The sequence below is a fragment of the Ammospiza caudacuta genome, chromosome 20, assembly GCF_027887145.1.
Source record: "Ammospiza caudacuta isolate bAmmCau1 chromosome 20, bAmmCau1.pri, whole genome shotgun sequence".
Lineage (NCBI taxonomy): Eukaryota > Metazoa > Chordata > Aves > Passeriformes > Passerellidae > Ammospiza > Ammospiza caudacuta.
The window spans coordinates 5,025,311-5,047,008 of record NC_080612.1 but is presented as its reverse complement, the minus strand read 5'-3'; the positions used below and the strand labels follow the sequence as shown (position 1 = coordinate 5,047,008).

At 45.1% G+C, this 21,698-nt stretch overlaps 1 protein-coding gene across 1 annotated transcript in view; it reads right to left on the bottom strand.

Annotated features, from left to right (window-relative positions):
- Positions 1-284: 284 nt before the first annotated feature.
- The window catches only part of MYBBP1A (MYB binding protein 1a), a 49,535-nt gene continuing 28,121 nt past the window's right edge, over positions 285-21,698 (bottom strand). Inside the window, exons 24-27 of the mRNA XM_058817809.1 lie at positions 12,903-13,016; positions 2,443-2,544; positions 1,322-1,446; positions 285-828 (exon numbers count right to left, since the gene is read on the bottom strand). Coding sequence (XP_058673792.1) covers positions 333-828; positions 1,322-1,446; positions 2,443-2,544; positions 12,903-13,016 — 837 coding nt within the window. The 3' untranslated portion in view covers positions 285-332. The remainder of the gene's footprint in view (positions 829-1,321; positions 1,447-2,442; positions 2,545-12,902; positions 13,017-21,698) is intronic.

Below are 21,698 nucleotides of genomic sequence, written 5' to 3'. Positions count from 1 at the left end.
GGGCTTGACCACCAACTCAGCCATGCCAGCACACCCACCCCAACTCCCCAAGGAATCCAAACCAGACTCTTGCTTCTGCCTTGGGAAATCATGGAGACAGGGTTGGAGATGCTGCGGCCATCTCTCACAGCCTGGAGGGAATGTAACCTCCTGAAGCTCTCTGTGCTCCAGGCTGAACCCTTCACACAAGCCTGACCCACAGCTTTAGAGCTCAGCATGATGGAAGGTTTATTTAAAATCATGGAGAGTATAAAAACTATAGATAATAAAAGATATTTCAGCAGTCTACTGAGCCATGCTAGCCATGCCAGACCTGGCTGAGTCCATGGAGTTTACTCCTGCAGCACTGGAGCTTGTTTCACTTTTTTTTTTTTTTTGGCTTTGTCTTTCTTCTTCTCGATCTCCTGGACAACATTCCCCTTGGTTTTCTTTGCAGCTGGAACCTGCTCAGCTTCATCACCTGCAGCACCTTTCCTTTTTCTGTTTTTTCTCTTATTTTTCTTTTTCTTCTTGTCAGCCACAGCATCTCCTCCATCAGCAGTGGGGACATCCCCACCCTCCGCCTTTGCCACCCCATTCTCCCTGACCCCCTTGCTTGGGTGCTTTTTGCTGCCCCCAGGCACGAGGCCTTTCTTGTTTTTGGGGGTTTGTGTTCCCAGGGGCTGCTCCTCCTCTTCTCCATCCTCCCCTGCTTCCACCCCGTTCTCCTGGACACCTTTCTTGCGGTTCTTGCGTTTCTTGCTCTCTGGCAGGAATCCTTTCTTCTTCCTCCTCAGCTGCTCCTCTCCCTGCCTGGCCTTGGGGGCTGTCTTCTCTTTCTTGGGCTTCCTGCAGAGAGAATGCCAAAAACCAACAGCAGCTCAATTTACAGCCAGGGAACAGTGTGAGCCATGTGACAGGCAGTCCATGAACAGGCAGCAGCACCAGGAAGGTGCAGGGAGCACAGGGTGAGGATGAAGGCTGTGAGGATGAGGATCACCCATGGAGGTGGGTGATGCCTGCCTGTGGCCCTGGCTTTGCTGTCTTCTGCAGCACAGGACAGCAGACATGTCACCAGTCACCTGTTACACCCATTCCCATCACACATGTCACCTGCCACAGCCCATTCCCACCAAGGACAAATCCCAAGCTGTAAGCACACAGAACAATGAGCCCGGCATTATTCCAAACAAGCATTAATGAGGGTCCCAGCCCCACCAACCAAGGAGCTCCATTAAACTCCACCCTGAAGTTGCTGCCTTGCCTTCCTTTGCCTCCCCAGCTCCCTGCAGAGCAGCAGGACAGACAGACAGACAGACAGACACCCCCAGGCCCCACGCACGTGTGATTGAGCCAGCGCATGACGTTCCAGTAGAGAGAGTCCAGCCGTGGGGAGCTCCCAATGTCCTCCAGCTGCTGCAGGGCCAGCAGCACCTCCTCCACCTCTGCCAGCTCCACACTCAGCTCCTGCAAGGGCAAGAGAGGCAATGGCAGGAATTACCAATCCTGCCTGGCTCCTCCTGGAGCCTGTTTGCACCACTTCAGTCTGGTGGGTCACACCACGCATTCAGGTTTGCCTGAAAACCTGAATTTCCACCAGAGGCAGGAGTCTAACAGAACTGTAGTGGCATAAAAAGAGCTGGAGGGTCCTTCAGTCTGCTCTCCTTTCCTGTCCATGGCTGGGAGCAGGGAGAAGAAGACACATTAATGACTCTGTACCCATCCAGGAGAAAGCAGCAATGTGTTCAGTCTGGTTTCTGAATATCTGGCACCCTCCTCTGTAACCCACTGCATAACCTCAGTCAAACCAGGCAGAAAGGGCTGTCTAGCTCCTACAAGAGCCTTGGAAATAATCTCTCTCCTCCACCCATTTTCCTATTAGGTCTTCACAAAGGAACAGGCTGTGGTCTGAGCTCTGGGCTTATCAGTAGGAAACTGGGCTGCAGCAATTCTGCTGCTTGTGGTGTTTTCCTCCAGTAAATAAGACCACATTAGGAACATATTTTGTCACCTATAGAAAACCCATGCATGCTCAAAAAAGTAATTTTTTTATCAGGGAAAACAAAGCCCCAGAACAAAGGCTTACCTCTGCTCTTAAAGCTATTAAGTCTGGTTTTGGGAATCATGATCCCTGAAGTTCAGTGGAGAGGAAAGAGCAATCCCCTGGGATAAAACCCACCCTCACTGTACCTCTGGCTGTATTTCTGCTGCTAAGAAAGCAGCTGCCACAAGTGTTTGCTGAGCACTGCACAGATTCTCCTCTGGAGATCAGCTCATGAAGACTGTGGATCACTCCTTCAGACAGGAGAGCTCTTCTGCCCTCAGATCCAGCCAGGCATTCCCTCCAGAGGTACTTTTGGTAGGAAGTGAGGTGGGATGCAGCAATCACATGGCAAAATCCAAGTGTGACATTTGGAAACCCTCAGAAAAAAGCCATTTGTCACATACTGGTCACACACTCACCTGCCCTTTCACAGTTTTAAGGAGAAAGTTCAACAGCTCCAAGCTTTTGGCAACTTTCTCCTTCTCAGCCTTCATGATGGGTTTTCCAAGTGTTTTCAAACACTGCAAATTAAATTAGAAGATTGAGAAGAAACAGACATTAGATGGGGAAACAAATCACACTTCTCGGGAGAAAGCAGAAAACAAGGAATGAATGGCAGGATTCACCTGTCAGCAAAGTAATTCTGGAACACAAACCACACCAAACTCTGGAAAAGCTCAGGAAGGCACTTGGAGAGAGCTGCTGATACCCAGTTTAATTAAGAAATAATATTACAGAAGCACAACCTTGCTGCTGTCCACAGCTTCTAGGCTAAAGCACAAGTGGAGATGCTGTCCTGGAGGAGAAGAGGTAAAATAATCCCTGACTCCACCCTGGAAGGCCAAGAAGCTGCACTTGTGGCCAAGCTCTCCTTTCCTTGGGATCTGGACATTTCACCACAGCCAAGGGGCAAAGCCCATCCCATGCTCAGCATCCTCAGCTCCCCAGGCTGAGAAGTGCCTGCCCCAAACCTGTACCCATTTAACAATTTAAGGACACAGCAAACTCTTCTCCATCTGCATCAGCATCAAGTTGGCAAATAAAATAAAAAATCCTTGCAGACACTGAGAGATGTAGGAAATTTACTCCCCAAAACAAATTCTTTCAGCAATGACACTCAGAACAGAAAAAATAATGATGCCCAGTAAGAATGTAGGGAACACTTTCAGCATAGAAAGTGGGGAGACAAGGTGACATGTCTGCCAAACCAGCAGCCTTCAAGTAGAATTATTATATCTGTCCAGGTTCCCCACCCTGGGAGCATCTTTTTTAAATAATAAAGATACAGTTGTGTCCTGTTCAGGATGGTCCACTCAAGCCCTGTATTAGAAAGCCTGGCTGGAATTCAAGCTGCAACTTCATCTGACTATCAATAACTTGCTAATTACTCCCTCCTGATATGGACAGATGCACTGCAACTCTATTCCAGAGCTGTCATTAGCCTGCAAGGTCACACAATTCCACAGCTCTGAAGTCTCCCAGGTAAAAAGAGAGACAAATACAGGGAGTGTGATTGGAAAAAAAAATAATCTTTACATGCAGGATGTAACACCCCATGGGTCAGGCACATTCAGTTTATTAGGCTTACCACTAATATTAAAATAATAATAAACAAAAAAGACTGATTTACCTAAACACTTTCTTTAAACATTTTTCTTTGTAATTTGAAGAACAAAATATTCCAAGCTAATGCTCCTCATTGTGGTTAGATCACATTTCAGAGACTATTAGGCTGAAATCCTTGTTTTGCTAAGTTGTGCACAAGTTCACAGTGTGAGAAAATCAGCATGGACTGTCAGCTCCTTGGGACAGGAGGAATCAGGGCAGTGCTGTGAGATGGAGCCAAAGTGAAGTCAACTGTCATTTCATCCTTTCAATATACAAACACTTTAGAATTAAAAAGGTGTTAAAAATAAATTACATTCTCTCTTCACTGTACATGAGTGATGTGGACAAGTGCATTTAAATCATGCTGGCTTGGCTCTGCCTGTTCTTGCTGCCCTGATGCTTTGAAGGGTTTGAAATAAATCCTACTGAAGTCAACAGAAAAGTTCTGCAGCTCTGAAACAACACCTGAGGGGCTGATTTTCAGCAGTACACAGGTTTTCAGGTGCTGGGGAAACTGGGACATCCATCTATTGGGGGGTACCCAACCAAATTCATGCAGACCTGTGGAGAGAAAACCTGGCCCAGCTGGAGATGGAAAACATCACTGGTCCAGTGACTAAACATCTTTATTTAAAGCTGTGTTTTGCATGGATCTGGGAACACAAGCAGACTTCCACCAGTATAAATAGCCAGAAGCAAACTGGTACAATTGAGATGCTCTGCAAACAAAGAGCTCCCTGCTGAAATGGATCATTTTAAAACAGCTCTCCAAGACCAGGAAGGAACAAGGAGAAGCCAAACAAGAAGAACCAGGAAGGAACAAGTGGAGAAGCCAAACAAGCCGCAGATAATTCATCCCTGCAGACTGTGGAGTTTTCTCTAGCCCAGAAGGACTGGCTTTAAGGAAGATGGATTCAGGTAAAGTTTTGCTGATCCTCATCAACATTTGCCTCCTCCCTTTCCCTTCTGCTACAAAGGGTGTAGAACAAATTTGCTACTAAAGCACAAAACCACCACCAGCAGCTCTGTATGGGGTGGGCAGAGACAGCCAAGCCTCCCTGAAGACCTGAGCCCAATTCCTGCTCAGCCCAATCTCATTATCTTCATCTCAGCACTCAGAGCACTCCATTAGCATTCCATGAGATGCTGTCTCTGATTAGGCATTGCTCCATTCTCCTCCTCCAGCAGCAGGGAGTGCACAGAATGGAGCATTTGCTTCCATGGGATTTGTGTTATGTGCATTGTGTGCTTCCATGGGATTTGTGTTATTTGGGTTAGCATGAGACACCAACACAAACATGCTCACTGGTTATGTAAAAGAAGCTGACTCTGGGCTGGGAGTGCTGGAAACCCTGAGAAAAGGATCCCAGGGAATGAAATCCAAAGCCCCTTCAATGGGAACTGGGTCCAGAAGTAAAAAAACAGCTTTCCCAAGAATTTATATAATTTAATCTCAAGTAATTATAAAACTTCCTACATAGGACACCAACCAGTGTCTGCATGCAGTGCTCTGCTCCCTCACTCAGGTCCCTGAAGATGAAATCAGCTCTGCCACCCCAATTGCAGAGGTCAATCATCTTACAGGCCTAGCCTGATTTTATTTGAGGAATGTTCACCATCCAACCATAAAATCAAAGCAAAAGCTATTATGTAACAGATGGCAAACATGCCTTTAAAAGAGAAGTTGTATTCCAGTCCTCTGCAGCACCCTTGGGAGTGCTGATCAGATCACAAACACTTGCACAAGGCTGGTAAAGATGTGTTTTACATAGCAGGACTGAGGCACAAAGCAGAGGTTTGCTTCCAGCTATGCTGCAGGTCAGTGCTGAGAGTGAAAGGGAAACCCAGAAGAACTTGTCTGACCACTGTTCCTTGATTCTCTGCCATGAGCTGTTCCACAGGTATCCAACTCCCTGGCTTCTGAAAGCACTGCCAGCCCAAGGGGGTCACACAACACAATTACACCAGGCTAAAAGCAGAGACCTCATGATTTACACCCAACAGCTACACTGCCATCACTTGCTGATTTATGTTGCTTTTCTCCCATTTTCTGCTTTTCTTCCTCTGCTGCTTCAGGAGCAGCCAGTCCCATTTCACAGGATAGCTCAGTTCCAGCTCAGCAATAGCTGTGCTGGTTACTCATGTCTGCACATCTGAGCTGTCAGCAGATCTGGGCAGGTCATTTTCCAAAAGGAAAAGTTATGGAGGCAATTTCCACAGCTGGAACTCCCATCTCAGCTCAAGGCAGCACACACAGAGCTGCTGCCTCACCCTGTGTGGATGCAGCTGCAGAGATGGCTCTGTCTGGTTGTGTCAGACTTGCTGCTTCCAGAGCCTCTGGTGTTTCTGGAGGAGGGCACTCCTGGATCCAGAGCTCTCTGCTTCTCAGATTCCTACAAGAACTGCACACTGCCAGCATCTTAACCATCAGTGGGGTTTATTACATCCCTCACTCCTGTATCACACATGGACACATCCCAACCACTGCAGGATCCAGCCTTCATTCCATGTCACACTGCACTTCACAGCACCCCCCCATCTTCACAAAGTGTGAAACAAGTTGGAGCACAGGAGGTGAGTACCTGCAGTAATTCAGTCACACAGGTAGGACAGAGAGCTGGCAGGAAGTTACAACCACACAGCTCAAAGTCCAGAACTCCCCTGGAACCATCACACAGCACAGAATGACAGAATGATGAGGTTGGAAGAGAACTCTAAGATCACTGAGTCCAACCTGTGCCCTAACACCTCACCCAGACTACAGCACCCGGTGCCATGTCCAGTGTTTTTTAAACACACCCAGAGATGGTGATTCCACCACCTCCCTCCCTGGGAAGAGCATTCCAGTGCTTTATTATTCTTTTGGTGAAAAATCCATACAGCACAAGGGCTGTATGCACACCCAGAGCCAAAGTCAGCATCCCAGGCAGGGCCCAGCTCCCCTGCAGGGGAGATGCCAATGTGCTGCTCCAGGGAGCCCACACCCACACCTGCTGCACCTCTGCCCCTGCCACAGGGACCACTGGGGGACACTCCCAGCCCAGACTCACAGGACACAGCAGAACTCCAAGTGCCACAGAGTGCCCTGCCACCAGAGACAAGCTCGGCTCCCAGCTGGCTGTTTGAATGTCATTTCATGTTTATGTGTGGCATTCGCATTATCTGAAAAAGTCCCTTCTCCCACGGTTTTTCTCCTGGAAAGCTGAGAAGCTTTAGAGTAAAGAAAAACAACTCTTATCTCATTTGCTTCTCCTGTGTTGTGCTCATGTGGAATGTGTTTGGAGATTGTTTACCCACAGGTGATTGTTCCATTGGGTTCTGCTGTGAGTTGTTTTCACTCTTTGGCCAATCAGGGCCAAGCTGTGTCAGTACTCTGAAAACACAAGTTTTCATTATTATCTTTGTAGCATTGTGTAAATATCCTTTCTGTATTCTTTAGTATAGTATAGTATAGTATAGTATAGTATAGTATGGTATAGTATTCTTTAATATATGATAGCATTATAAAATAATAAATTAGCCTTCTGAGAACATGGAGTCAGATGCATCATTCCTGACTTTATCAGGACATTCCCAGCAAATTCAATATTTATGCATTCCTAGCATGTCCTTCAGCCTAGTTCACTGCTGAAAAAAACAGCCCTTTCCCTCCATGGGATCAGCCTGACAGATCCATCACTGGCAGCTGCACAATGTCCTGTCACTGTCCCAGACAGAATGCTCAGTATCCCCTCACTGTCATTCTGCTTGTGCTTCTCCTGAGAGGAAAGAGGTGAGCCAGCATTCAGAGATGCTGCCACACAAACCAGGACAGAGCCAGGAATCAACTCTGAGCTTCCCAAACCCTGACAAACAGCCCCAAATACTTCCTCTCATGATAATCATCAGTGTACAACAGATCCCAAACCAGAACTCAGGGCTAACCCATGGAAGACAAAGAAGAGAGGAGGGAAGAGCAAGCAGGATGTCTCTTCACTCCAGTTTTCATCTGTCCAGAGCCACATCCATGTCCAACCCATGGACAGCAGGTAACAGGCACACAAAGGCAGAACAGAAGCACTGGCAGCCCCTCCTCCATCCATTTTCTCTCACTAAGTTTCTGAAGACTGAAAGTATCAATGTTCAAAACTTATTTCCTTGCATCTCTAACACAAACAAGTCATGAAGAAATGCTCCCAAAGGGGGGGAACCACCAAGTCTCTGCTTGGCACTGACTGAGAAGAAGGGAAGGCAGGGGACTGAGCAGACCCACATGCTGAAGGGTGTAAATAAAGACATTTTTGGTGATGGAGACAAAAAATCCAGAAGCCATCCTCACAGGAGATGTCAACACTTTCCCAAGTTTAATGATCTTGATTTTTTTTTTCAAATGCCATATGAAAATGCAGCAGGGAAAAACCACGCAGGACAGCTGAGGGAACAGAGGAAAAGGAAATCTCTACAGAGACCTCCAGTATTCTGCAAGCTATCAGGTAAATCAGGACTGGCCTCATTTTACAAGCTAAGAGGCTGAGAAAGGGCAATGAATTAAGAATTTATAAAGATGGACAGATAAAGGTTCAGGCAATCTTCAAGGAAAAAAATTGAAGGATGGCTTTTTTTAGAGATTTGATGAAGCCACTTTAATAATTTATCTCACTACAAATTAAGACACTGATAATCAAATGTGATGCCCTTCAGAAATTAAGGGCATGTCCACAGTGGAAGGGCAGATAGTGTTTTCCTCTCTCCCCCACACATTCTTAATAACTCCAGATATTCTTTTAAACCCCTTGCTGAACAACATCATATTAACAAAACCCTGGAATGCTGTACAACAATGATCTTCAGGGAGCACACAGGAACCTGGAAAAGAGCTCTGGGGTTATCTGTGCCATCCCTTCCTGTCCTCATCCATGCCTGCCCAGTCAAAGCCTAACCAACATCTGGAGGCATCAAATGCATCTCATGGGATGATATGAATTATCTGAATTATCCAGAAATGGTGACTGGGAGTGCTTTGGTCTTGCCCTGAATTTAGGTATTGGATTCGGTCAGTGCAGGGTGCCTTGATCCCACCTGGGTTTCAAACAGCCAAGTGGAACCCTGCCTGCTCTGCCCAGTCCTTATGATAGTGACAAAACAAGCAGAGGGAAAATCAGCAGTAAAATTTGTCTCTTCTTATGAGGCACTTATTGCAGAAGAAAAAGGAAACCCTCAGGAAATCATTGTGTTCAAGGCAGAGAAAGCAGTTTTAACAACAGTTTTCTGAGGGCTGCTCTGTTTTGAGCTCACAACCATCCAAACATGTATTTTCTGGATTATTCCCACTTCCCTTTGACTTTCACATCATAACTGGGAGTTTCAGCATAAGCTGGGAGTTACACAGAACACCTCAGTTCAGGAGGGCAAGCTGCTCCATAGGAAAGGGATGACAAAACAAAGGTAATGAAATTATGTATTCAGAACCTGGAACTTCCTGCCCTGAATCTGTCAGTGAGTTACTGAAAAATTGGTACAGGTCACTCCAAAGCCATGACAGCAATTTTGTAACAAATAAAAAGAAAACATAAATTTATCTAAGAAGAGAAACAAACCAGTGACAAGTGGGAGAGCTGAAAGATGAGATGGAGAGAAAAGAGTGTGTGGGCCCTAGCAGCAAAGCCAGGGATGCATCACCAAAACTGGGTGAGAGTTTCCTGAATGGAATGGGGAACTGGATCTCAGGCTCTGCAAGTATTTCACTGTTCCTGAGGGCAGCCTCAGCCAGCAGAGGTGGGCTGGGACAGAGGTGACTGCCCAAACACAGGGATGTTCTGAAGTGAAGAGATGGTCAGATTGTCCATGCACAAAAAGGGGCTCTGAGATGTCTCAGGAGAGCCAAGTTTGATTCCTGGCTCAGCTCCCAGCCAAGGAGTGTCACCTGCAAAACAGGATGAGCAGCTCTACCAAACCAAATCCATTATGGCTTGGGTTTCTGCAAAATACTTTCTCCATGACATCAACAACTCAGTGCTTTGAACTTCCTTTGTAAAGCACTTTGAGACCAACTGATAAAGAACAAAGCTCTCCAAGAGGAAGATGTTCCTGCCAAATGTTCCAGCATCCCAGGTGAGCTCTGTCACTTACAACATGAACTCTATTTCTTTATACCATGAACACAACTGAGCCATCCAGAGCCCCAGTTAGAAGAGACCTGAACAACTGCAGCAAGATTCTGCTTTGTGTAAAGTAATTATATAGGATTTGGGAGGCCAAAAGTGTGCCAGAGGAGTTTTTCTGCTTCCTCACCTTTGCAGTGCAGGGCTGTGGACAACACTTTCTGCCCAGGTGACCCAGCAGCACCAGCCAAGAGCACCAACAGCAAGCAGGGCTCTCACACAAAGAAATCTACCCAAAAGTACCTGATGGGACACCCAGAGCTGCCTCACTGACTGAGGAGAGGCAAACATGGATCCCTCATGGCTGGGATGTGTTTTATAAGCATACTTAAACAATTTGGGAACAAATAAGGTCAAGTTAGCTTATGTAAGCAAAGAGCCACTGCCTTGCAGCAGCCAGAGCTGCTATTTCAGGAATCTGTCTCTTCATTTAATGTTCCTGGCTGTTGATTCTCCCTCATCTGCCTCTTAGCTTTGCCTGCATAATTCAGTGATATCCAAGACTGCACTTGTCTCACACTGCCTGTTCCCAGTTCCAGCTCACATCCCTGCCTGACCCAGGCCACATTTCCCTGGTGAGGATGCTCCTCACTGAGGATCTCAGCAGGTAGGCAGTGCAACCCCTGAGGCAGGACAGGCCAAGCAGGCAGACACCAGGAGATGATACCCTGTCCTCTGTGACAGCCTCTGTGCCAGGGCTGTCCTGCCTGGGCAGCTGCAGCCTCCCAGCTGCCAGTGTGACCCAGGACACAGAGAGTGACACAGGGGACAGTGTCCTTGTGAGCAGCAGCACCACCTGAATTACAAGAGCACATCAGTTAAAGAGCTGCAAACCTCTCCCTGGGTCAAAGAAAGGTACAAAATTCACTGTTATAATTTTTCCCTCTTAAAAAGCTATCTGTGAGGGACAGTGGCAGGAGTGGCCAATAACAAATACAGACATTTCAACCAGAGGCAGGGCAATAAATATCATCATTTTCCACAGCATCCCACAGCTTCCAGTCCAGGCTCTCCCAGGTAAGCACCCACCTCTGCCAGCACCTACTCACTGACAAACTCACCTCTAACACCACAGCTGACCTGGAATGGCCCATTGCAATAAGTCTCAGAAGAAAAGGGATGGGACTGAGCTGCAGGAGAGCTCAGAGCTCTGCAAACATCCTCCAGCCAAGCAGGAGTGTGTGAGGACAGCAGTGGCAGAAAGAGCTGTTCAGTCCAAGCTCTTCCCAAACAAACTCACCCCATAACTTCAACATTGTCCTGGAAGTTCTGCCCCACCTGCAGCTTCTCTGTGAGCCAAGCACAGAGCTTCCACCTGGAGACTGAGGGCTAATAAACCTTTCAGCAAGTTACTTCAGTGCTGGAATACTCTCTGACATACACATGCTTCCTACAGATTCTAAATTTGCTCAGTTCCCAGCCTCTGACTTCTACTACAAGAGATTTTTTTACCATCTTTAAAAGAGATCAGTGACACTGTGAGTATTGTCTTACTACACCATGGAGCCACTACATGTTTCTACAGCTCTTAACCAGAGAAGTCAGCATTTCTGCACCACCAAAAACACACAGCATTTCTTTTGCAGCTTCAGAAAGTCTTTCAGCACAAGTGCCAGCCTTTGGTTATGAATCAGACCTATTTTTATGTGGAATATAAAGTCCCTGACCCTTCTCACTACAGCAATATTGACTGTGCAGCTGGCCCAGCCCCACAGCTGGGTTAAGTGCATGGGGGAAGCAGAGGAAGGGAGACAAAACCCCCACATGTATGACCACCACCACCAGTCTGTAAAAATGTTATCTCAGGACTTTTTCAGGACATAAAGAGAACAGCTCTATGCCACTGCCACCTAACAGCATGGGAGGCCTCCTGCCCACAGGGTAAACCTTGGGCAACCCAAACAAACTGACAGTATTTCTCAGGAATTTTTCTTTAAACACACACGACCACAGAAATGAGAAGCACTGAGGAAACTTTAATAGCAAAGTTCATCATAATCTTGGATGGGTTGCAAGTTGCTAAAGTCTCCCTGACAAGAACAACATAAAGGCATTGTAAATGTTTGTGGTTTCCCAGTGAATCACTGAGTTCTGCATGCATTCAGCTGCTAGAGAGAAACATGGAAATGACCAGGCTGGGAGGAGCGGCATGTTTTATGTAGCTGAGAAACAAAATCATACCTAACTCCACCCATTGGATTCCTGATGTAATCTTTAAATAAAAAGTGTGTAATGAAACTGAGGATCCAGATTATAAACATCTTTAAATTCCTTGTTTTAAACTTGCTTAGATTTTGTCCCTCCTTGAGAGAAACAAACAGATCTAATTGTTCTCTTTCAATATAGCAAATTAGAGAACAGCCTAAATTACCATGTAGCCAGCATGTGAGTAAGTAAGGAAGGAGGTCATTATTACAGTTACATAGAAACTCCAGGACTGGAATCTCCCATGTCATCAAGTTCAGTCACCACATCACAACATTAATTTGGCTGCTTGGTTCCCCCCACATCAATCCACAAGAATAAAAGTGAATGGCATTTGCTTCTTCAACCTCCTGTCCCACAGATCATCTCCCAGGTAACAGCTGCACCCAAACACTGTCCTCAGGTACAATTTGTACTTTACTCAGGAGCCCTGCAATTTCTGTCACTGGTTCTTCTGCACAAATGATTTCCCAATGTATTTTAAGGTTCCCCTGATGAGCAATATCAGCAAGGCAGTCTGGTCCATAATGTCTGCAGTGCACCAGGAGTCACAAGTCCAGTGCACCTCAGCTCTGCTTTTGTGGCCCTGAAGTTCACTCCAACACAGAATTTGCATGACATGTCCTGAAATTAACGTTCACATTACCACTCCATTCTTTTTCATTTTTCATTTTCAACACCTTAAATTGACCTGTATGAGTGCATTTTCTAAAATTCAAGCTCTGTCTGCTTGGTGCAGCCTCACTGGGGTGTTCCAAGAATTCTGGAACCTGGCAGGCACCACTCAGAGCTGCTGCCATCAGGGACAAGGTCTCTAAGGCCATTTAAGCTGAGCCCATCCCAGGCTGCACTCTGAGACCAAGCAGACAAATGAGAGCAGCACCCATGAGGTGCCACCTGCACTCAAACATGCTGGGGTTTGTTACCTGTGTCACTTGGCTGATGCTCCTGGTGATCAGCTCCTCCCACTCCTCCTCTGTGACAAAGAGCTTCAGTTCATGAATCAGCAGAACTCTGTGCAGAAGCAAACAGGCCATGGCCTGAAAGAGAAAGGGAGAGAAGAACATGAAACTCTCCAGGGAAGGTGTGAGCAAAGAAAATCCCTGCTACAGCAAACAGCTGCAAACACCATCCAGGGGAGGCCAGCTCACAAAGCTGTACATCCTCACCAAACAAGTGTCACACACTGATTTGGGCTGGAAGGGACCCTGAAGACCATCTCTGCTCCCCTGCCAGGGACCAGAACAGGGACAGGGACACCTTCCACCATCCCAGGTTGCTCCAAGCCCCACCCAGCCTGGCCTTGGACACTTGCAGGGATGGGGCACCCACAGCTTTCCTGGGCAAACCTGTGCCAGGGCCCCACCACCCTCATAGGGAAGAATTTCTTGCCAATATCCAACCTAAACCTGCCCTCCTTCAGCAAAAGGCTCTGTTTGAAACATTGTCCAGCTCATTACAGAGCCACCCCTCAGGAGACAGGTGGTGGGTGTTGGTTGAATGCACATAGATAAAAGAGAAGGTTACAGGGGAGTGGAGGGATCATTACAGTTCTAGATTGAGGCACAAATACCCAAAACATGCTTCTCCAAGAGCAGCTGCTCCAAGGGCATCACTCTGAGTCTCCCCAAGTTTTCAGGCAGCACCTTTGAGTGACTGCAGCTTTTCTGTGCCCTGACCAATGCAATAGGCACAAATAATAAAAAATAAAAGCTGGCAGGACAGCAAATGCTTCATTTCAAAGGAACACTAGATGGGAGCTGCTGTTCAGAGCAGCACTGGGCCTTGCCTGGAGTCAAACTTGCTCATTAACACAGCAATGAAAAGCTTGGCCACTAGAAACCAACAGGAATCTGCAATCTTCTTACATATCCTTTTCTATTCCAGAATATTTTAAGGCTTTCTCAGGTACAAGAGAAAAATGCAGCATTAGTCAAAGGCAAAATAGAGGAATGCACAAAATACAGTAATGAGGATTAGTACAAATAGCTTAGAAGATTTAAGGGGGAAATTTTTGTAGCAGCACAGAGTTAGTGAGCAAATTCTACTCATACAAAGAAAAAAATGTTGCCTCTAGCGGCCATCACACAGCCCCAAAACTGAATGCAGTTACAAATATCAAAAATCAGAAGGATTTACAAGAGCTAATCTCATCCAAAGAAAGCAACAGCTGCTGTTCTTTAACCACATATCACAGAAAACAAATGAGCAAAGTTTCTAAAGCTCCTTACAATAGACATCATTGAGATTAAGAGTCTGAGACCTCAAGGATAAAAACAACCTAGTGATTCCCAACCTGGCCTCCAGAGCCCCCTTGGGTCAGAGAGAAGCAACTTGAAAAACATGGAGCAGGAGGATAAAAACTTTCATTGGGTCATTTTTAGGGAAAACTCCTATTGGGTTTCTAGGGTTTCAATTTCTAGGGAGCTATTGACTGAATAATTCAAAGTGAGCAAAGAGAAGGAATCCCTGGAATTCCTGGGAGCAGTGTGACCAGCCAGAGTTGTGGGCAGTCAAACAGAACATGTCACAAGCTCAAGGAGGTCTGTGCTTCCCACACAACACATCCCAGGCTCCTGGGACAGTGGAACACAGGTTGATCCCTGGAGAATATCAGCCCCTGTACCTGTTTCACAACAGATTATGTCACACATCCTTGTAAGCTTACCTCCAGTTTGCACCAATATGGCCAGTGAAGAGAAATATCAAAGTAGAAAGAGCTTTTATTACACACAGAAATTCTGTTCTTCACTGCAAGGTGAAAATGCAGCAGGGAACCAGTGAGGCCATGTCAGATTTATGCTCATCCAGTGACAGAGAACACCCCAACACCATCTTCAAGGCAGGCAGGCTTACATATTCCTTGTAATTATGGGGAGGCTGTGTCTAACAGAACAAATTATGGCATGTGTCTACCAAATGTAGTGGAAAGTCACTTCAGTGCAATTAAAAAGAGAATGTGACCCCTGGAGTGGATGAAAGACTGTAATTCATTCTGAAAGGCCCAGGCAGGGTCACAAACCCCCAGGCACCAGCTCTTCTCTGACAATTACAAACACATCCATACTGCAAGTGGCTGTAGAGCAGAGAGCAGGGCTCTGTGAAGGTGTCCTGGGATATCTCAGCACTGCAGGTGAACCCCAGAGGCACCAGTGCCAAGGGGCAGCTGGGAACTGCTCCAGGCAGCAGTGGGCAGCAGCACTGCAAGCTAATGAGGAAAAGAACTGGGAGGGAACCAAAACTGTGGAGTGGAATGGGAGCTCTGGAGATCTGAACTCATCCAGTGCACTGAGAACAGTCCCTGGATGGGACCTGCTCCTCAGGGAGCACTAAGCCTGAAAAGTATTTCAAAAGGAAAAAAAAAACAACAACCCAAACCACTGAGCATTCCCTTCTGTGTGACATAAATGAGGAAATCAGAGCACCCAACACCTGAGGATCCTGGCTGCTGCTAGCACTCTTTAGTAATTCTGTCACACTCAGAGTTTTCACACCTCCAGCCTGTGTATTGGATTCCAGTAAAGTGAAAATATGTTTTGAGTTTCACATAATTAAAACATTGTTTTTGCTCCAGTCATCATTATTATTTTTCCTGATTGCTTTTGAAACCAATGATAATTTAGTACTAAGCACAAACAACTTCTCTCATTTGAGACACAAAAAGTAAAATATTTACTTCAAATCAGGATAAGGTGGCAGAGAAACAGCTCTGCTGCTGCATTTCATTGTCCTTGTTTTATCTTCTCAAATACAGGGGCACAATGCAGCTGAAAGCAGATGTGTTAGAGGTGTGACATCCATGCACATGCAGTGAACATTTATCACCCCACACCTCTTCAGAGGGCTACCCAGAGATACCACAAGCCACTTTCTTGCCCATCTCAACACATCCCACTTTTTGGGAATTCAAACACTCAATGTTTTCATGAAAATAGCCTAAAAAAGAAAATGAGACTGCTCAGGGGAATTCTGAAGCCATGGAATGAGCATATTCCCACTCTCAGCCACTTCTGGGAACACATCACTGGAGCACCAGCAAACAGTGACAGCAATACCAGAATACAGAAAGACCTTGCCAGAAGTGAAGAATAGTCACAAAAATTTACCTGTGTTCAGTTCTGTGATGCAGAGGTTTCATTGAGACTTTTGAAATACAAAACCACACACAGAGCACCTCAGGAGGAGCCAAGCCACCCCAGCTAGCTCCAATCTTTTGCATCAATACTTTCAACCCTTGTCATTTCTCACAGCTCATCATTTACCCTTAATATATTCATAATGTGCGTTTTACACATGTTTTACCATCAAATCACAGACCAGCAGCAATTTGAAGTTTGGAGATTACTTTCACAAAATCCAGAGCTGGAGTTCAAGCACTTGACAGCCCAGTTGTCTCTGTCCCTCCTGCCCTCCCCAGCAGCACTGGTTTTTTAGAATGTCTCACAAGCATTTGGCAATTTTGGAGGCTGGCAGAACAATGCTGTCCCCAAGAATGTCAGAGAAGATTCTCTGCAATTTCTCAGTGCCAAATCAAGCCTGCTGTGTTCCTAACAGAGTGTTCTAGGAGAGAGCCAAGCATGATCAACACTTCACAAATGGACAAAAATAGCAGAAGACTCAGGAGTCCCAGCCACCAAACTGCAGTCCAGCTCAGGAAAGAGGATTGTCACCCCCCCATATGCACAGTCTCTGAAATGAGAATGTGTGAGAATAGTTACAAGCAGATGACAGCCAGATTAGAGTTTTTTCTAAAGGGATGTATGCTGCATCCTGTGCATTAGGAGCCACTCAGCTGACTAATCAAAACATTTTCTCCTTAATGTCAGTTTTTAAAAAGACCACAAAAGAGTAAAAATAATAAAAAAATATAAATAAATACAAGGGAAGTGTATACAAGCAGGCACAGTAGATACACTTACAGACTCCCACATATTTTATCAAGCATACAACTAAATAAGGCAGAAAGGCTCATTAGTCCATGTGGGAGCAGAGAACAAACAATAACTAAGGGCAGTGCTGACCCTAAGGTTTTCTGTGCCTTTGCTCATTTCTCTTATCTACAACAATTACACAAAATACCACTCTGTGCAAAGGGCTGTGATTTCTTTCTGAAATGCTCTTTGCAGTAACCAAGATGTGCTGGCAACTCCCAGGTGTGCTCACCCACCTCAGATGGATACTAAAAAGGAGTGGGAGAGGAGTTTACATACAACCCAACTTTACCCTGCACAGGGATATCTGTGCATATCAATATATATATATATATAATCAATACATACATACATATATATATGTGCATAAGAAGACATCTGGCCAAACCCTTAAATATGTTAAATATGGATTAAACCCCTACCAAAGCCCCTGTTCTCCCACTGAAAGCAGGTATCTAGCACAAGTAGGTCACAAATTGCTCTCCCCAGTCACCACCCAGGTGAGCTGGATGGAGTGGAACAGATCAAGATGTTTTCAATCACTGCAGTTGTGAAAGAGAAAAAGAACAAAACAAAGAAGCCTTTGCAATACTGTAGAGATTCTGTTTGCAGTCCTGAAGAGATGAAGGCATGACCTAAATTCAGAGTTGTTTTTCCAAAGAAAAGCACTCTGTTAATATAAGGACATTTGTTTCTGATGCAAAAATACACACTTTTCAGTCCCAGGCGGTTTAGGATACTGGCTGGAGGTGGTTTTGCAAACAAATGAAAGAAACCTGCCACCCAGGCACACTCCTGAGGGAAAAGAGACTGAAATCAGCAGCCACCACTGCCACCACCAGAGGAGCAGGAGCCTTAGGATGTGCCTGCACTGACACACCAAACCCAGCTCTGAGTTTGCACACAGCTGCTCTGCTGGGTGATCCCAAAGCAGTTGCAGGCTACAGCTGAGTAACCCTTCCAAATTCCCTGCCAGCCAATTCCAGCTTTCAGGAAAGAGGCAAAAAGTTCCCCTGGCTTGCCTCAAGCACATCGCAGGACAAAAACTCTCATTAAATCTACCCAGGACAGAGCTTATCACATCTCCTTACACTTTGTAAGGAGTGGGGAGTTAAAATGCTAACCAAACACATGAAGATGGATTTTCCTCATCTTTTTGCCTGTTATTTTTGCAGCAAGTTCATCCACATGAAACTTGTCACCAGTGTGGCAAGAGCATCTCATTCCCTTTATGTTAAATATATATAAAGAAAACATTTTACCTGGAAAATTACAGGTTTGTGCACCTCAAATACATTTTTAGCATTGAAGATGCATCAGGATTTTCAGAAGTATCAACAATCCACTGCTCTTGGAAGTGCAGGAGACAGAATTATACCGCTGGTGTCACACCAGAGAGGCCACTGGTGTTCCAGAGCACTGATGTCTCTCTCCCTTGTGGCACAGAGCCTGCCCTGCCAGCACATCTGACTCAGTGCCAGCACACAGCATGAAACAGCAGCTCCCAGTGTGTAATCCTCAGCATTAAGAGTATTCCACAGCAACAGGGATATGGCAAAAAATAACTGCACTTCTAGAAATTCTCTCCTCCCAAGCCCTCTGAGACCGCAATCTCATGAATCACATGCTGCATTTGTGACAAATGGTGCCAGGAAAGCTGGGTAAAAGAACAGAGGCCAAGATTATGAGTAATTCTAAATGAGTTTTCTTTGAATTTCAGTGAATAATTAAGCTATGAAATAAATTCCTCAGCTATCTATAATTTATTACATGTTTAAAATAAACCAACCAACCCACTCCAAAATCCAAAAGCTGCACCTTACAGTGGTATTGGTTACAGGAGAACAACCTTCATTTATTACCACAGAGCAGGAGATCTTAAGCACCACAGCAAAAGCCTCTTCCAATTACCCTTTTATCTTTTTTAAAAAGAAAACAAAGAGCATCCAAAGCCATGAAGCAAGTGCCAATCTACCCCCATTTCTGCTCATACAGTCCAACTATTTTAATTTTACATTCACATTGGAGACAAAGGCTCCAATGGAGCAGTCTTGAGTTTCAAGGCTTCTTATTTCTCAACCATCTTTGATTCATTTGGTAATTCTGAGCTCAGGAGCTACAAGTCTGTTTGACACTGGTTTGGGAGCTGAGTCCCAGTTAGAAACTCAGCTTTGAAGATTATTCAAAAGGACAAATTCTGAGAGGGATGGGACAATAAACCACAACAATGGATCTGTTGCACCCAGCAAGTTCCCATTCCCAGCAGGCTGCTCAGAGGCAGTGGCTGTGTCAGATGTGCTGTGTGTCCCACACAATCATGGATGGGACAACTGAGAGGTGTTTTGAAAACTTTTATTCTATTTTCAGTCTCATGTGAAGGCTGAGACAATACAGACATGATAATTAATGCCAGCACAATCAGAAGCTAATCAGATGCACTATAAGTGTTTCTTGGCCTATCAGCTTTTGCCACACCATGCTGTAAATGCTTTAAAGCCAATAATCTAAAATCACCCCTCATGGGCACTCAGGGCTGGGGAAAACCTTGTGCTCTTCTTTCACAGAGCCCACAGGCAAACCCTTGGGACACAGCAATGCAGATATTGGGCTGCTGCTTTGGTCAACACAGAGATTTATTTCTCCCTGGGGTAACCACTCACCATATCAGGAAGGCAAATCAGTCTTAACATTTGCTCAAAAAAAAAGGTCAATACATTATTACCCTAAATTCTTGAAAAATGAAAAGATGCCATAATTAAGTGAGCCATGAGGACACAAGGCAAATCAGCAGCAGAGCACAAATCAGCATCCATGAGCTCTGCTGTTTTTTTGCTCTTCCTGTAGTGCACAGTTACAGGAGTGAAACCCTGGAGGGGAATACTGGTACCATGGGACACACTGAGACCAGAGGAGAAAAGAACAGGAATGGACTCTGTGCAATGCAACCAAGCCTCCCTTTCCCACATTAAAAATAATAACCAGAAAATATGCCCATTTTCCTCTTCTCTCCCCAGTTAAGGATACAGTCACAATTTTAAAAAATAATCTAAAACAATTTGGTTTCTTAATATGATCCTGTTTATTTTGGAGCATTTCTACTCTGCTTTGACAAGTTTCTCACTCTAAACATCAGAACAAGAAATGTTCTTTTGTTAAGAAATCAAAGGAAAGACTCTTGCAGGACACCCCAGTATCTGAGGCTCAAAGAAACATGACCAAGAAACCTCTCAGGAAATCATCTGGGGCATTCTCCTTTCTCTCAAACCTGGCTTTCCTCTTGGAAAAAATCCAAACCAACCATCCCCAAAGCTTTAATTTTGTCAATTTCTATTTATTTTATTACTTCTATATTGTAGTATTGAACACCAAGAGGTTCCACTGACACCTCAAGTTACTCACACACAGTGGTAAGACCAAGACCAAAACTGGTTTATTTGCCTGACCCTCAGTGCTCCTCCCAACACTTTCCAATCCAGTTGTCTCCTCTGCACAGCAAAGCAAAGCAAAATTCTCAATTCAGAGGAGACTTGCAGCAGGATTTTCTTGAGGTAATTCAGAAAGCAGCTACAGCATAAAGCAGCCTATTTAAGGAGACTTTGCTGAAGTCTAATTTAATAATTTAGGAGATTTAAGAGCAGCACATGTTTAAAAAAGCCCATGTTGCCTAGGCAGTGTGTGCTTTTAGCTGCTGCCCCTGATACACCAGACCAGGCTTGATATTGCAAGAACAAAGGTTTCCATCTTTTGAGAACATTTATCAGTAGATAATGAGAAATTAGAATTCCAATTTACTCAAACATCAGCCACTGAAGTTTAGCCTTCATACAGCATAAAAAAGGTACTTGGACAGTAAAATTGTTAGCTTGCAATATTGAAATAAAAAGCATTGCTAAGCAAAAAAAAAAAAAGGTTGGAAATTGTACTGGGCTGAACTTTGAAGATTCATTGTTTTGGATGAAGATTCATTGTTTTGGGTGAAGATTCATTGTTTTGGATGCTCACAAGCAGCTCTTTCATTTTGCAGAAACACTGAGAGAGGCAAGATGACAAGACAGAGGGCACAGTCCCCTTGGGAAGAGGGACAGGGCTGGAAACCCTGCTCTGTGTGGAGGCTGCTGAGAAATCCTGCAGAGACACCTGAACTCCTTTCTTGTGCTTCAACTTTTCAAAAGTGGCATTTTAATATGTGCCAAGGGAGAGCAGAAAGAGAAGCAGCCACACCCCACTATCCCACACCCCCTTACTACAACAAAAATGGACCTGCCACTTGGTACACAAACCTGGGGACATCCTTGGCAGTGAGCAAAACCCAGACTGGCATTTCATTTTATGCTGCAGAAACCCCAATCTTATTTCGCTTGCCAACAAAACACCCTTCCAACACACCTCCTAGTACTCCCACACCAAGATCTCTCTGTAAAGAGAACATAAATCATTCCCCAGAACTTCAACAGGATTCTATCCTGATTTTTTTTATATTTTACAACATTATTATATCTTGAGTCCATACAAGAGTAGCTCATTTTCTCACACCCCAGCCAATTCTTCCCCTCCTGTGTTTGTCATGCCATTATTAAATACATGGCAATGACCTTGTCTCTGAGCAAATTTATCCCATTTGCTCCACACAAACACCTACTCCTCAAACTGTTGGAGGGGCTGTGTTTGAGAGGCTGAGCACAACACACTTGGGTGGTTCAATCTCTTTTTAAAAACTATCAACTTGCTTTTTAAAAGCTATCAACTCCCCACGTGTCAGATGGTAAGTTTAATTTAGTAGGCTAGGAAATT